Here is a 15,319-nt window from a genome sequence, read left to right as displayed (position 1 = left end):
ACCAATTATTGTGTGCTAACAAACTCTTATAAACCTTCCCAGGAACAGCTGAAGTTTTTAAACTCAGAGGGAAGGATCATCACAGCTATAGCTGACTTCTAACAAACTTTTTGAGGTATTGACCCCAAATGCATCACTTTGGCTTCTCCAACTAACTCAATTAGTCTAAAATTATGGGATGCCTTCAATGTAAAAGAAAGTTCAGGCGAACCATATCCACTGATTTAATGAACAAGGGTGGCTTTGTAAAGCTGAGAAAGATAAGAGTGGAAATAATTCATACAATTAAAGCAAGTCCTTAGTTTTGTTTACTGCTATGACTATTACGATCCTTATCAATAGGAGAATTTTAATCTACAATCATCATAACACTTCGAGAAGGCTCTTAGATAACCAGGAGGAGAGGAAACCAATCTGTCCACTCAGATAGATATGGGAGCACAGAACAGATAATCCAGCATGCCACAGAAATAGGCAATAAGCTGAGGCAGTAAAAAGCCATCAACATACATCATCTGATCATGGTACAGCGTCATCTCCCAGCCTCTATCAGCTCCTGCTGCATCACTGCCAGTCCCAGGCACTTCATCCTGTTTGTAATTGCTGATGAGCAGCAATAAGGCCTCCATGCCTCAGCTCCCGTCCGTTCCACTTCAGCACCTACCTATTAGGTTGTAACTTTTATTTACAGCCTTGCATGATGTGCTGCTCTATTAGTACAGCTGGAAACGGAGCAGCGGGAGGGGGAAGAGCGTCCCTAATGGGCACCATTATTGCTAGGGCTGGGTGATTTACTATGCTGCTCAAAGGCTGTTCTATCATCACTTTCCTGTAGGTGAGAGAGCTCCAAGAAGGCTGGATTTCAACACAGTGCCCTCCAGAAGTCAAACACTAAAGAACACCTTAATGGTCCCTTGAAACACCAATGAAAAACAGACCTCAAAGTTGGTTTAGTGCTATAAAGCCCCCTTCAGTAATCTTTTGTGTATTTTTTTTGCTCAGGAGCTTAAAACTTTAGAGCAATTAAAAAAGAAAATCTAATTAGTGGTGTATGAGGTCCTTTTGTCCTTACTCAACACATAAAGTTTGATAAAAAAATGATCATATCAATGTAAATGATTTCATGGTTTTGGCTCAGGCTCAAAATCTGTGTACTTCCATTTCCACAACCTGGCTTTCCTATAACTCCTCAAAGGCTGTCCTCTCAATTGTGCTGGTTCAACCTCAAAGCATTTGGATTCCTGGCACTGTTACAAGCAAGCACATATCTTAGTACAAGAACATCAATAAATTTGAAACTTCAAAAAGGACCACAGCCCTGTTTAACTGCCTTACTCAAGCAGTGAAATAATTATTTCCATCTTCTGGACTCAAATTTTAAACTAGAAAACACACAGAGAGAAGAGACAGATTCTCATCTTGTACAATATAAACACCACCACACCAATCTACCAGAGATATTCTCATAAAATGTGAGCTATCTACACACATAACTATACAAAATATTACAGATGCACATTTCTCATGAACTGCTACTGAGAAATAAAGTACTTAAACCTCACCAGCTTTATGGATATAATGTATGAATTGATTGTATCATTACCACATTTTCTCTGCCTGCTTCTACCACCTTCTCTACTGCACAATTAAAAATTAACTGAGCACACTCACACAGCTCCATCAATTTTTTTCCAAGTTTCTTTAAGCTGCATGAAAATGTTATAAAATCCAGCAGTTTGGAGTTGTGTAGTAAATCATCATTGAAGTTGTACAGCAGAAAAACAAGACTAATATGCTACTTGGTACTGCACTTTCCCAACACGGGCACCTGATACAAATGGGATGTGGATGCCCTGCAGACTAGAGCAAGCCTCCCAGTACCTGCCATCAATCATCACATTACCCAACCATTAAGAAACAAATCAAAATACATAAGAAGCTATACACCAGGCCACACAGTCCCATCTTTCTTCCTACAAAATCCTCAGACTGCCGGTGCTCAGAAGCCTTTGAGGCATCATCCAAACTAATGACTGCAAGGCTTTATTCATTCTTTTCATTATAATCCTTCTCCTGTGGGTACACTGGAATAGAAATACTTTTACCACAGTGATGATTCTGGTGAACAGGAGGAAAAACCCCACTCTTTGGTGTCATAATACTATTTTTTATCAGAACAGGTCCTACAGCATGTAGGTTGACAAGTGCACTAAGTAAAACCTCTTTTTTCTCTACAAGAACTTTACCTGTACCTTGGCAGATTTATTGTTTTGGTCTGTCTTCAATTGTTACACTCATGCTGATAAAATATGAAAGGTTTGTCTCCTTCCTTAATATTCTGATGGAAATTTACATATAAGATAACTAAGTCAAATTTCTAATTTTCTGTCTCAAATGCTGATTTAGGGAACTTTGGGGAAAAACTATACTTGAAGGGTGAACAGAATTACACAGATAAAATCCAACATAACACTTTTTCTTCAATACTCTTCCAAGCAGAAGAAAAACAGGATATTTACAGAAAATAGGCTTATAAACAATGTGTAATGTTGACAAATACTGTTTGCATCATTTAAGTAGCTTCCCAGGAAGCTGAAGTGGTTCCAGTCTGAAAAAATGTGCCGGTTTTGGCTGGGATAGAGTTAATTTTCTTCACACTAATAATGGGGCTAATTTTTTGCCTTGCGGTTAAACCCTAGGAAATGTTCACCTACGTGGTATGCTGCTTATGCCTGAAGATGTCACAGCACTTCTGGGTAATATTTTATAGCCAATGTTTTCTTGTCAATTCCCATGACAACATGGTAATTTATTTTAAAAAGGAAAGTTGGCTAAAAATTCAAGATCTGAAGAACAAAACTAACTCCTTGTACCAAGTTTATTCATGTAAGGGACTATGATGATGCTATGTAGATAACTGAGCAAATAATGTAAAAACCTCAAGTGAAATTGAGGTAATACAAAATCAGTAGATTTAGTAGACTGAAAATTAAAGTTGTGGTATCAAATTAAGGTAATCTTCTCATTTTCTTAAAAAATACACTAAATGAAAAACACAGAAGCATGTACAGACCAAACAGCACAAACTGAAAAGGAGAACTACTGAGCAAAGTTAGCCAAGACATCTTTCTGTATGTCTCATGGTTTCATTTGCTTTAGTCCAAGGAGCTTTTACTGGTGCCATTTGACACTCCAAATAATGAACTTACATTTAGGTTTGCTAAGCATACTCACAAAAAGACTTCCAACGGTACTCTCAGTTTACTGTATCTGTAGCATCATAGCAAGCTTTTAAATTACTCTGCCATGAAAACCAGCTGAACATTACAACAGTTAACATGTAAAGAAAATACAATTTAATAACATCATGAACAAAGTGGATTAGTTTGCAAGGGATATAGTGGCAAACATTCCATCTTGCTTAGATAAACCTCCATGGCTACACAGAAAAGAAAATCCAGTCTTCCCGCTTTGAAGAACTACCTTCCAGTTCCAAACTCAGTTCTTTGACAAACAATAGTCACTGTGATAGATTATCATGTGTTACTGAGAAGGCTGCACCTGCACCAAGAACAAGGTAATACAGCTTCTCTGTAACCTTCCTTCACTGCAGGACAAGCCTGCAATGTGTACCACCACACATCTGCTGCAAGCTGACAACACTCACCTATGGAATAACTACAGTTCAGCTCAACAAACAGGAGCTTGAAAACACTTTTTGAAAGAATGACTTCAGAGGAAATTTCCCTTGAACTCCTCAAAGAGCAAGGGTCCTTACTCAAACTGGAATACCCTTCCTTTCCGCACATAAATGCAAACATAGGCAAAAACTATTTTTGGAAACACAGACTACCTACACACCCACCACTCCCCAGGACATTATTGCTTCCAACAATGGTCCTGGTGAAAAGGATGGCGTGAGTTCTCCTTAATCCACATAAAACCAAAGCCTGGAGAAGACCTGAGCCAACGCAGGTAACCTGGCTGCCTGACTGAGCGAGCACACACATGGTTCATCAGGACAGATCTGATGCAGATGCAGTGACTTCAGTCTGGCAATGACCTAACATGTCACTAGTAATACCAGCTCTGTGAGACATTATCCATCTACATCCTGCATATAGAAATAAAGGCATAGAAAGGACCCAAAGCAGGTAAAATTTAGTCTCAATGCAAAGATCAGCTGTCTATACTGCATCTTCAATCAAGGAAAGTCAATGTACTTAGAACAGTTTTCTATTTAACATTTTGCATTTCAAGGGCAGGATTTCCAGAACATGGTCACAATCATTTGACAAACTTATTACTCCTGTATGTCTTTTTTTTTTACAAAGATTAACTGAAAACAGTGTATTTACAGAATGATGTTTAACAGGATTCTCAGATGAACTGTCTGCCATATACTAATCTTTTTATATCTACATTTCTGTCAGCAAAACAACAATATTTATTCTCACCTGGCATTTGCCAGATATGGTTATTACCCTTTACTATTAAACTATAACTGCTAAATATAACGCCAAACCAAATTCCTTATTCCCACAAAACACATACCTGAATCGCAAGATCTTTTGGTTGGTGTGGTTAACGAGGCATGAGCTGTACCTGTGCATGGCCCACCTGGAAACAGAGAAGATTGTATGTCTCAAAACACCACATATATTTAACATTTACCACCACATCAAATTTGTATTTAGGAACATAAAACACAGAAGAGCACTTGTCTTTGGAGAGCAAATATGGAAGTAGTTCTACTCTCAGTACCTCTTTCCCAGATGAGTCTGAATGTCTTGCAGTAAAAAATAATGAAAAGTTTGGACAAAGTTACACTTTTTAAAATATACTTTATAAATATTTCAAGAGGCATTTTTATGAAAATATACAGCGTAACTGCGATGCTAGAAATGTATTTAAGTGACACACAAGTAACACAAGGGACAAAGTGATCACTTCTCTGATATCAAACCTTGTTACTGACTCCAGTGACATAATGACTTTGTCTCTTATGTTGTTCTCATTATGCGTTTTAAGTGTGGCACCAGCGTATGCTAAACAAGCTCTTTCCATGTTTAAGGGTTTTTGGCTCTGGACTCTTGCCCACTCATCTGGCATCTGCTTGGTAGTAAATTGCTTTCTGCCTTTTTTCTTAACATGCATCATCGTTGAGGAGTTCTCCAGAGATCTTGTTAAAATAGCAACCAATTGAGTGTACACAGTGACTTACAGTAAAAATAAATTAAAAAAAAATAAACTCCATGCGGGGAAGCCAAAACAAATTGACAGTAGCATCACCAATGGTAATAACACATCATAGCTTTGAAAATTGGATATTATAAATGGGAAGATGCTAGAGAGCCTGAAATTGAGTTAGATCTACAAGAGTTTGGCCGTCAAACTACCAACAACCAAGTTTGCCCTGAACTGCTAGTGATACAGTAATACTTGCTGGCAATATAACAGAGCTTAGTATAACAGGATAACCTTTAACATTAGGTCATCATACACTGAAAAATACTAAAACTACTTTTTCCTTTCCCCTCCTGCGCCAGACTTTTCATATCTGGAAAGCAGCACTGTGACTGTGGCAATGTTTTTACCTTTTCAAGTATTTTCAAGCTGGCCTCTTAGTAAACTATTTTTGTTTCTCTCTGGGATGCTCCCTCTTGAAGCTTTCCTTCATTTCTCTTTTTCATTAAGTTTCAGGTCTCAGGCAACTTTTTCTACTGTGAAATACTCATAGCATTGTAACACTTAAAAAAATTCTGAAGCTGAGGAGGAAAGATGCAAGGAACTTAGTTCGGTGCATTTGATTTCAATGAAGTCCACTTGGGAACAGAGTTTTACACTCTCAATTTTCCAGAGAAGGACCAATAAACTTGTTGAGTTTTTTGTTCTCCCAAGAAATCCTTCCAGGAAAACACACCATTTCATACCTGTGCAATGGGTAATCTTTTAATGACTGGTTATAATGGCCAAGAAGCCAGTTCTTGGCCTGCAGGCCAACACTGAGGGCACTCATCAGGTCCTGGCCTGAGTTTTAGCAAAGCATCCGGAGATGGGAAACTATTGAACCTGACATAAAAATTGCTATTTGTGATAGGCAACAGCATAAGCAGCTGGCAGATGTGACAGACAGTGTCGCAAGGCACTGTTGGATTCTCCAGGCTGGTAAGGAAGGAGCTGGTGAGAAATGGCTGAACTGCACAGGTAAGGGGAGGGGCGTGGCAGGGACCTCTCTGCAGGGTCAAGTCTGCATTTGAAAAGAGACAAGCTTGCTTTTGCAGTGAGGAGGCCTGGGAGTCCCAGGGTGGGTCCTTTTCTAGGTATAAGTACAGCATCATGGATGGATGGATCAAGCATCCTGGTATCACCAAAGTGGTGCTGGCGCCAAGCCTGAGAGCACTAGCAAGCAAGAACCTCTCCTCAAGAACCAGAAATGGTCAGGTGAACAGAAATAATTTTTTACAATATAATATTGTCAATTTTTTATATTCTGGCCTAGAAAAAGTTATCTTGATCTATTTTAGTACTACTATTGCAAAAGGCTCAAAAAATGCTTGGTGTAGGGTTTGGTGCATTTGGGAAAAAAAAATACTCAAACACAATCCTTACCATGTTTTCTAGTGAAAGCTTCTTCATATTCAAAAACACTACAGAGCAGGTCTGTTAAGTCAGTCTCTACTTTCAGACACCAAGTATTTGGTTTCAATATAGAATGTGTGTAAGTAATAAATTCAACACGGTACGGAATTTCAATGAACTGACTTTAGACGCAGCTGCAGCTGCTTAAAATGCAGCAGCTCTTCTGTAAATAATTTTAGTTACATTCTCCCAGTTTTCACTGAATAGACAGTGAGAGGCATCATCACTGCGGACTAACAAATAAGACTAATCTTTTCAATTATTGTAAAGTAAATATTTACACTAGCTGATACTTTCAGCATCCAACCAAATGTAAGAACTTTATTTCTCACTCTCTAAAGTACAATAAGTTGGTATGCATTCTGCACTTCCCTTTGTCAGAGTTTTCCTGTTATTTATTCTTCCCTCATTAGGTATGGCTTTCTTACAGCTTTGATTTGTATAGCACAGCACCAGAGTTTTAATAAAGAGTATCTTGGGATTTGCATGCATGTACACTAGTGCCTAATAACCAGTGAAGGCAGCACGTACTTTGCAGCATTTCCTTCTGCTACTCCTTTTGTTCCACCATTAAAATTGTGATGCATAATTCAGTACTGTGGGCTTGACTGTGCAGCTCTATGTGGAAGTCACTATGTGGAATCTTTTGATATATGTAACTGCTAATTCAGGCATATTTGTATTGTTTGAAACAGGAGAGTATATTTCTCACAGCTTTGATTAAAATTCTGCGTGTGAGAAAGAAAAGGGAAGTCATAACAATAGAACACCAGTCCATCTTGGCTATTCACAAAGGTAGGCTTATAACTTCACATGATTCAGGATATATCTGCATCTTCATTGCCAAAAAAGTAAATTTTTCAAGGTTATTTAACTGTGCTACATAAAACACTTCAATGCACAGTGAAAGGCCACACGTCTAGTTTCTAACATAACCCACAAGGCTGCAAAGCTCTTTTCTGCTCAGCACAAACAAGACATTAAAATGGAAGAACAGAAATATCTTTCTACTCTATATCCAATTAACAGATAACACAACAGCTTCTGTTCCTATTTTTTCCAGTGTATGCTTTCTGATATCTGCAACTCCTCTTTCAAACCAAAGCAGCCACTGCCCAGGGATAATGTAATCCCAAGATAAGACAATTTTAAATGCAAAAATACTAAAACTTACTGAAGAAATCAGAAGAATAGTGAGAATTTTGAGAATCCTCAAGTTTGCAAATTCAAACACAGAATTAATAAAGGACAAAACAAGATAATTCAAACCTTATTATATATTAATACAATAGGTCTTGTTGAAGTAGTTGCAATGTTTTCGGCTTCTGATATCCACAGCTCTCCATAATTTACTGTTAGCTGTACTCAAAATATATTGATTGGAAAAAACAGATTCAAACCAAATTTCTCTAATTATCCGAAGTAGTAAAATTTTATATCTTGCTTCTATTTCTATGGATATATTAATATTGCTATTATTTACTATTGTAGACTATTCTAAATTCTGTATGTTTAAATTGTCCTTCAGAATGCCCTTCTGCATTGCCCACCTCCCTTCCTGAACTATGTTAACTGCTGCCAAGCAGTACTTGTCCTGAGGACATCCCTGAGTCAGGGCAACTTGTTGTTTCCCTTTCCTGAAGTCTGTAAAGTGAAGTGACTCCACTCAGTCAGAGCCTCCTATGCAGGAAAAAAGTTAAACACCAGGGTGTTTAATCCCCTCTTCTTGCTGTTCGAAGAAGCACAAAGTTTGAGCCCAGGGTACACACATCAGGGAGATTTGAACAGCACTCAGAAGTTCTTGCTGTGGAGAGAAAGAGATGCAGAATGGAGCAAATCTAAGATAGGATGTGAGCAAAATGTCTAAATTACAGTAACACATTGAAACAATTTCAGATGCCACAAAAACTGCACGCCAGATAATGAATGAAGATGAAAACTAAGTGGAGGAGCCTGAAGTTCAGCAACATGTGATCACAGTAACATAAGGACAAAGGAATTCCACTTTGAGCTTTTGGTACTGTGATGCGTCCTTCCCAGATAAGCCACACTGACCCCTTGAATGCAACAGGCTGGAAGAAGGTAGTAAGAAGCTGGATTTCCTTGGACAGCAGTGTTCCAGCCAGGACAGGAACCATTTCATGACCATTTGCAATGCAGGAAAGAACCCACCTAGGGAAACCTGGTCAAACCAGTTAACCTAGTTGTACATTTCTTGAATTGGGAGAGATGTAATCTAATTTATCTACACAATTGACTCTGAAGGCAGCCACTGATTACGAACACCAATACATAAACGAATGGGAACATAAATCTCTTTAAGTTCAGTCTGCAGAGACAGACTGTGCTATTTTAAGGAAAAAAGGCAAAAGAACTTTTCAACATTTAAGAGCTGCTTATTTACTGCAATATGGGCAAGATGCATGATCATCTAAGTGATGTCATTACTACACAGATAAGAGGATTATATAACATAAAAATACTTTTAAAAATCTAGTTTTACAAATTGGCCTTTAGGTACTTTTGTGGATATTTGTCTGCATGAAGCTTTTGGAGCAGGAAATGAAACCTGGATTGCTTTGTTGCTGAATGGATAGTAAATTTAACAACTATAATGAAGTAAAGGGAGACAGGATTCAGATTCCACCTTCTTCCCTACTATTGCCTCACTTTGTTACCTGTTCATCCTCAGTAACAGACATCACATTCCCCTTCTTTGTAGGTGCAAGTTGAACTGTAAAATGTGCTTTCAAAACCAACAGTTAAATAACACTTTTATAAACCGTTTTAATTAACCTCAATAGCTGTGCAGCTGTAACTCACATTTTTCCAATGTGACTGTGTTTCTATTTTGTTTTCCATGGGGTCCTTTAGCTCTAATAAACGGGACTATAGGATACCCTGTCTACTCTGCAATGTAAACTGACTATAAATCAGAAAAACAATTAAAAGTGGTATAACATCCCTGGTCTTCATTATGTTTCAAAATTTTCATGCCACAGATGGGGAAAGAAGTGTTCATTTCATAAATCTTTGTGTCAGATTTTTGCTTGTTAGAAAATGCAGATATGTTCTTTATATGGAACTGAGACTGTATGGAATAGTTGGAAACTTACAGAAATATCTTCACCAAAGAAAAGATGATAATGACACTTCTTATTCAAATTTCTAACTGCCTTTATGTCCTGTACGAATACTAATAGTATTAGTATGCACCTAATACTGGTGGCATTTCTCAAAAGACAACTCAAATAGCCCACAGCTCAATATAGTTTTACATTTGAAAGTAATCTTAAAAATTCCCAGAGAAAAAGTGCTTGCATTGATTAAAATATATGTATTTTGTGATAAATATAAAAAAACCAGATTCAATGATAATTGAACTAAAAAACTGAGTTAGTTAATATTAGCATTAAAAAACTGTACCAAAAGACTATTTGTAAATAGCTTCTAATGAAAACAAGGCTAAAAATTTAAAAATCCCAGACAATGTAAAACAACTTTTACTATTATCTAATTTAAGAAAAGCAGAAGCCTGAGAAAATAGCTATTTCTTGTTCTGTGGCATAGAAACCAAAAAATGCCAATAAGATCAAAAAGTAGGCAGGTGCAAATCCTGTTTTAGAGGTGTGTCCCCATATGCTTTAATACAAGACACAAAACTGACTACACTGAGAAACAATACATGACAATCTTGTGGCTTGATAATTAGAATTATTCGCCATCACCCAGCTGCAGGTTTCTCAGTTATGTTTGGGTATAAGTTTAATTTAATATTGGGTCACGTGGGCTTCATAGTAGCCTGGCACAATTTACTAGTTACTGCATTCTTTTGAATAAGAGAAAAACATAGAAATTGTTATGAGAATAAATCTGGTTAGCAGCAAAGCAAATTACTCTCTACAACCATTTGTGACAAGCAAGACAAAACCAGGCAGCTAGCTCGGTCTGTTTATGCATTTACTACTTACAGAAGTGGATGTGCACATAACCTTCAGTCAGAGATGAGCCAGAAAACCAAGTTGCCCACTGACTGAATTAGGAAAAAACCAAACCAAACCCAAAACAAAACAAAACACCACAGCCCCCACCCCCAGGAAAAAAAACCAAAAAAACTGGAAAAACCCCAAAGCAAATGAAGACAGGAAATACAAAACTGACTCGTACTTCAATAAGCAGCTGAATTCTCCAAGTCAGGGCATTTACACAGTATACAATGAATAACATCCAAGAACAGCTGTCATTTTAAAAATCACTCTCCTTAAAGAGCACAAATTGAAGTTAAGGATGTCATCATAATAACTCAAAATGTGAAGTATTTTCAGAGTACACATAGAAAAGCTGTCATCTAGGACTCTACTCACAAACCCAGGCAAAACACAAAAACAATGAAGTTGTTATAAATTGGCAGAAACCTTTTGCATAGTGTCAGAGAAAAGGCCATTCAGCAAGAAAGAAGCAAAGAAAGAATGCACTTGTTTACCCGTTTTTCACAAATTCATGTTGAAAAAATGACATACAATTTTATTTCATTCCAAAGAGAAAAAATACCATTACTTTTTGAGAACTATAGCCTATGTGGCTTTTTACACAGTCATGCTTCAACAAGCAATAAAATTCAGAGTATAAACATCCAATAGGTGCAGTAGGAAAAACAATTTCTCACCTTTCTGCCAGATACCTTTCATAGAAGCCTACTGCACTTCATCTCAGGACCAGTACACTTAGTGTACATTAACTTCACTAAAATTACTCCATAACTGGGGGTATTTCAGTGCTTCCACTGCGCACAAATGCTTAATAAAATAAACGATTTTCTACAGCATTTTTCTAACTGTATCTTGCAAATTTAAATGTTCAAGGCAAAGGTGTTTTAGTTCTGATGTGCAATGGCTCGAATTCTGAAAGCATAAGGAAACTAGCCAAAATTTACAGACATCCAGTCGTGAAATACTTTTGTATTTGGGCATCTAAAATTCAGCACACAGAGAGGTTAAGATGTGGTCAGTGAACATCACCATCTTTCTGGGCTGAAATCTCCCGTGTATTTTCTGACATTCATACCAGTAGCTCAGATCTTTGTTTATCTTCTTATAAATTCTTCAACACAGGAATGAAGAGCATTTAAGGCTTTTAGAAACAGCAGATATTCCTTTTGTCCTTTTTCAATTGTGCTTCTTGATATTCAAGAAGGCCAAGAAAAGTTAAGCACACAATTAAAATAAAATCCTGTCAGCCGAAGCTAAAAACTACTGAAATATCAAATCTGATCAAGCTGCCAGAGTCAGTGTTCTTCACATTGACATTTCTCCTGTCACATAACAACACAGTTAATTTCAAACCTGCACAGAATCAGCTTTAGCTCTGCTCATACAGTGACAGAAAAATGATGTGACAGCCCCAAAGAAAGCATTGAAGGCCTGAAACTAAGCAAAATTATTCCATGTGCAGTGTGACCTTTTCTCTACCAAAATACATAGAACCTTGCTTAATAAGCTGCTTCTTTTTTTTTTTAAAGAATGTTGGTGGCTGAAGGTAAGGACATGGAGAAGTGAGGGCCATTGTCAAATACATTTTTTTCCTGTCTGCTAAAAATAATCAAAAGCCTTGCCCACCCAATATGAAAAGGAAATCTTTGACAGAGCAACTGGCTGATACAGTGACTGATGCTGAAATAACTACCATTAGGAGCTCCTAAATGAAAGAAGGAGACAGAAGGAAAAATGAGAACAGATGAAACTTATCTGCACATAAAGCAGCAGCAGAACAAAAGTTAGACTGATTTAACTACCTGTTAAGAAATGGATCAGTAAAATCCATGCAGCTCTAGACTAACCAGAGCTAACCAATATCAATATTACTCTTTGTCTGCAAGTTTATTTCAGAAAATTTACTGCAAATGGTGAGACCTGAAGGTTTTAGATAGAAACAGGCAACTCAAGAAGTATCTGTGGAGGGGAAAAAAAGAATTCCATAGAATTCCCTCCTCACCAATTTCAACAGCATTAAAAAAAAATTTTAATTATTAGTAACATTTCACAAAAGATCGAACACATGTGAAGGAGGGGAAAAAAAACACTGAAGTCGTGTCACTGTCTCTGGGTATAAATTTTTAACACCTTTTTGTTGACTGCAAATATGATATTGAGAATTACCTTTCACCTCTAAGGGGGAGGGATATTAGAAGGCACAGCAGCCATTGTGGTAGGTAACTCTTCAGAACTGAGGTTGGTGGGAGATGGAAAGTCACTACAACCTGGTTGTATATGTAAGACACTCAGGAATGTAAATGCAACTCTCACATAAAATCAAAACAATAACAAAAAACCACACAAACAGTTGCACACTGTCAAACTGAGCTGCAAAATATAGTTCAAGGCCTATATAATTCATTCTGTGATAAAAAAGGAAATAGCTATTTTAAAACAAGTACAAAAACCCTTTCACTTTCTCTGATACAGAGTATGAATCTTACCACATGTGATTTCTATGGTTTTCTTCAGTTGTTGCAACATGAATGACTTTAACTGCCTAAATGACTTGCTGCAATTTTGTCCCCTGTTTATCCTGTGGACTCAAATACTGTGGCAAATGCCTTGATGCAAGACTCTCCTCAAAATCTTGAAAGGAAGGAGAGATGAGTGGAATGAAACATGATTAGATAAATTTTTCCCACACTTGGATAGGGATTACCACAATGATCCCATACAATTGACTTCTGGTGAATTACCACAATTGTGTTCAGAACAGAACATAGTTGCATGTCATCACATGGCAGTGAAAAGTATCAGTCTTTGAAGAACACAGCTGTACTAAGAGCAATGCATACTTTACAGAATATGCTGCAAAATAAATAAATATTGCACAGAAAAAGACACCCTCAAACTGAAATCAAAAAGACATTTAAGTCTGGGCATTCTTCATTAAAGAAAAGAACCTTGCAAAATAAGGTCATTATCCATCCGAAAATCTCCATCTGTATATTAATTATTTCTGATAAATGATATTAAGCTTCATTAAAGAGGTAGTGGGGATGTGAGAGAAGGCAGAGCTGTAAATAAATCTCTCCACTGTATTCCACTTAAAAACATCCCAGCAGGAAGTCATAAAGAGAATTTTTTTAATAGCCAATATTTTCAAATGTTCTGCAGGCTGTGCTGCCTAATATCCATCACGTTCAGTGTATGCGCACAAGCTCGCAGCAATTCAGGATGAAGGACACTATTTAATTTCTTTCCCGTTCCTGTCATCAGTTTCCCACTTAACCAAATCTTTCTCAGTCACAACAGAAACACTTTGTTGTAACACAATTTCATTTCTACCTGAACAGATTTTCAGAAAAGCTGACCCATTAAGCACTACAGAAGCACCCTGTGACACTGGCTAATAAGTGAGCAGGGTGCTGAAGCCCCTACACTGTGAAGGCCCAAAATGTGTTGCTGAAGCATGATGTGTTTTCCTGAATTCTCCAGGAAGTTAGTTTTAAGGCCTTGCTTTTACAGCAGGTTACAGGTTTCCCCTGCAGAAGCACTGAACAGAAAGAAGAAACCGGAGGGTGGTCAGCAGCAACAGTGTCCATGAAGCAGAGACAAAAGTTACATGGCAAGTTTAGTCTTATGACAAGAACTGGTCACACAACAGTCACATGTGGACACTTGTATTTCTGACAATATTCTCAAATGCAGCTAGATAACAACATCACAGTTTAAAAGTTTTACTTTAGTTAGTCTAATAAACCACCACAATCCCAAAATGACATTTTATGCTTTGTCCACAGACAACCTGCATAATTGCAAACTCTTCATACCTGTAAACAGAATAAATACTTGGACAATTCAGCGAAACCATCCTGTGCAAATAGTTAACACAACTGAAAGCAAGATGTTTTAGTTCTAGTGCTTTGTCAACATTTTTATTTTCAGCAGTTGCCTAAATGTTCAAGAACCAGAGCAGCTCTTGCAAATTTCCTACTGAAAAACAAGCATTTTCTTGTAATGCGTAGATCTACACACTAGCCACACCCTAAAGTAATCTCAGCTCAAGAGGGTTTCTCTCCATAGAGAACCTTCTAAAATAAAACTACAACTGGAGAAAAATGAAGCTACAAATTACACATTGGAGCTTAGGTTGTAGGATGCAGATTTCAAAACTCAATATATTAGATGCAAGATGAACTTTAGAGGTTTAGAAAAATATAAAACTCAATTTTATCTCACTGTGTTTGCTAAGCATTCTAACTTACCTTCAGGGAGAATTTTTGTCTGACAGTTCAATAAGGACAAAAGATATGTCATGAAAGAATAGATAAATTACTACATGGAACAAGTTATATGCAAGTAGCAGTCTAGACAAGCACACATTACAGTCAGTGTTATATGCAATTACAGTAATTAAAAACCAACGTGTTTAAAAGTCAAATTTCACAAGATACTGGTGTTGATGCTAGAATATACACATGAATTTACCACTAATGTGGAGGAGAAGAAGAGGTAAGAAGGAGCTTCTCACAATTAAATTCTTTCCACATATCAAATGGCTTACATATGCATGAAATACAATACATCAAATGTAAAGTTAAAAACTCTTATTTGTTCTTCAGTTAAAGCTATCAATGTCTATTTTGAGAATAGCTTCTAACCTTTCCCTTCACCCCAAAAGGCATGCCATTAACTTCCAG

At 37.2% G+C, this 15,319-nt stretch overlaps 1 protein-coding gene across 1 annotated transcript in view; it reads right to left on the bottom strand.

Annotated features, from left to right (window-relative positions):
• The window catches only part of ZFAND3 (zinc finger AN1-type containing 3), a 135,085-nt gene that overhangs the window by 31,676 nt on the left and 88,090 nt on the right, over positions 1-15,319 (bottom strand). The window contains 1 exon segment of the mRNA XM_066178423.1: positions 4,555-4,620. Within this exon segment, the coding sequence (XP_066034520.1) occupies positions 4,555-4,620 (66 nt within the window).

This window comes from Chamaea fasciata, unplaced genomic scaffold, assembly GCF_029207755.1.
Source record: "Chamaea fasciata isolate MVZ Bird 193981 ecotype frontalis unplaced genomic scaffold, bChaFas1.0.hap1 SCAF_3, whole genome shotgun sequence".
NCBI lineage: Eukaryota > Metazoa > Chordata > Aves > Passeriformes > Sylviidae > Chamaea > Chamaea fasciata.
The sequence above is the reverse complement of the archived record's forward strand: the minus strand, read 5'-3'. Positions and strand labels throughout refer to the sequence as shown.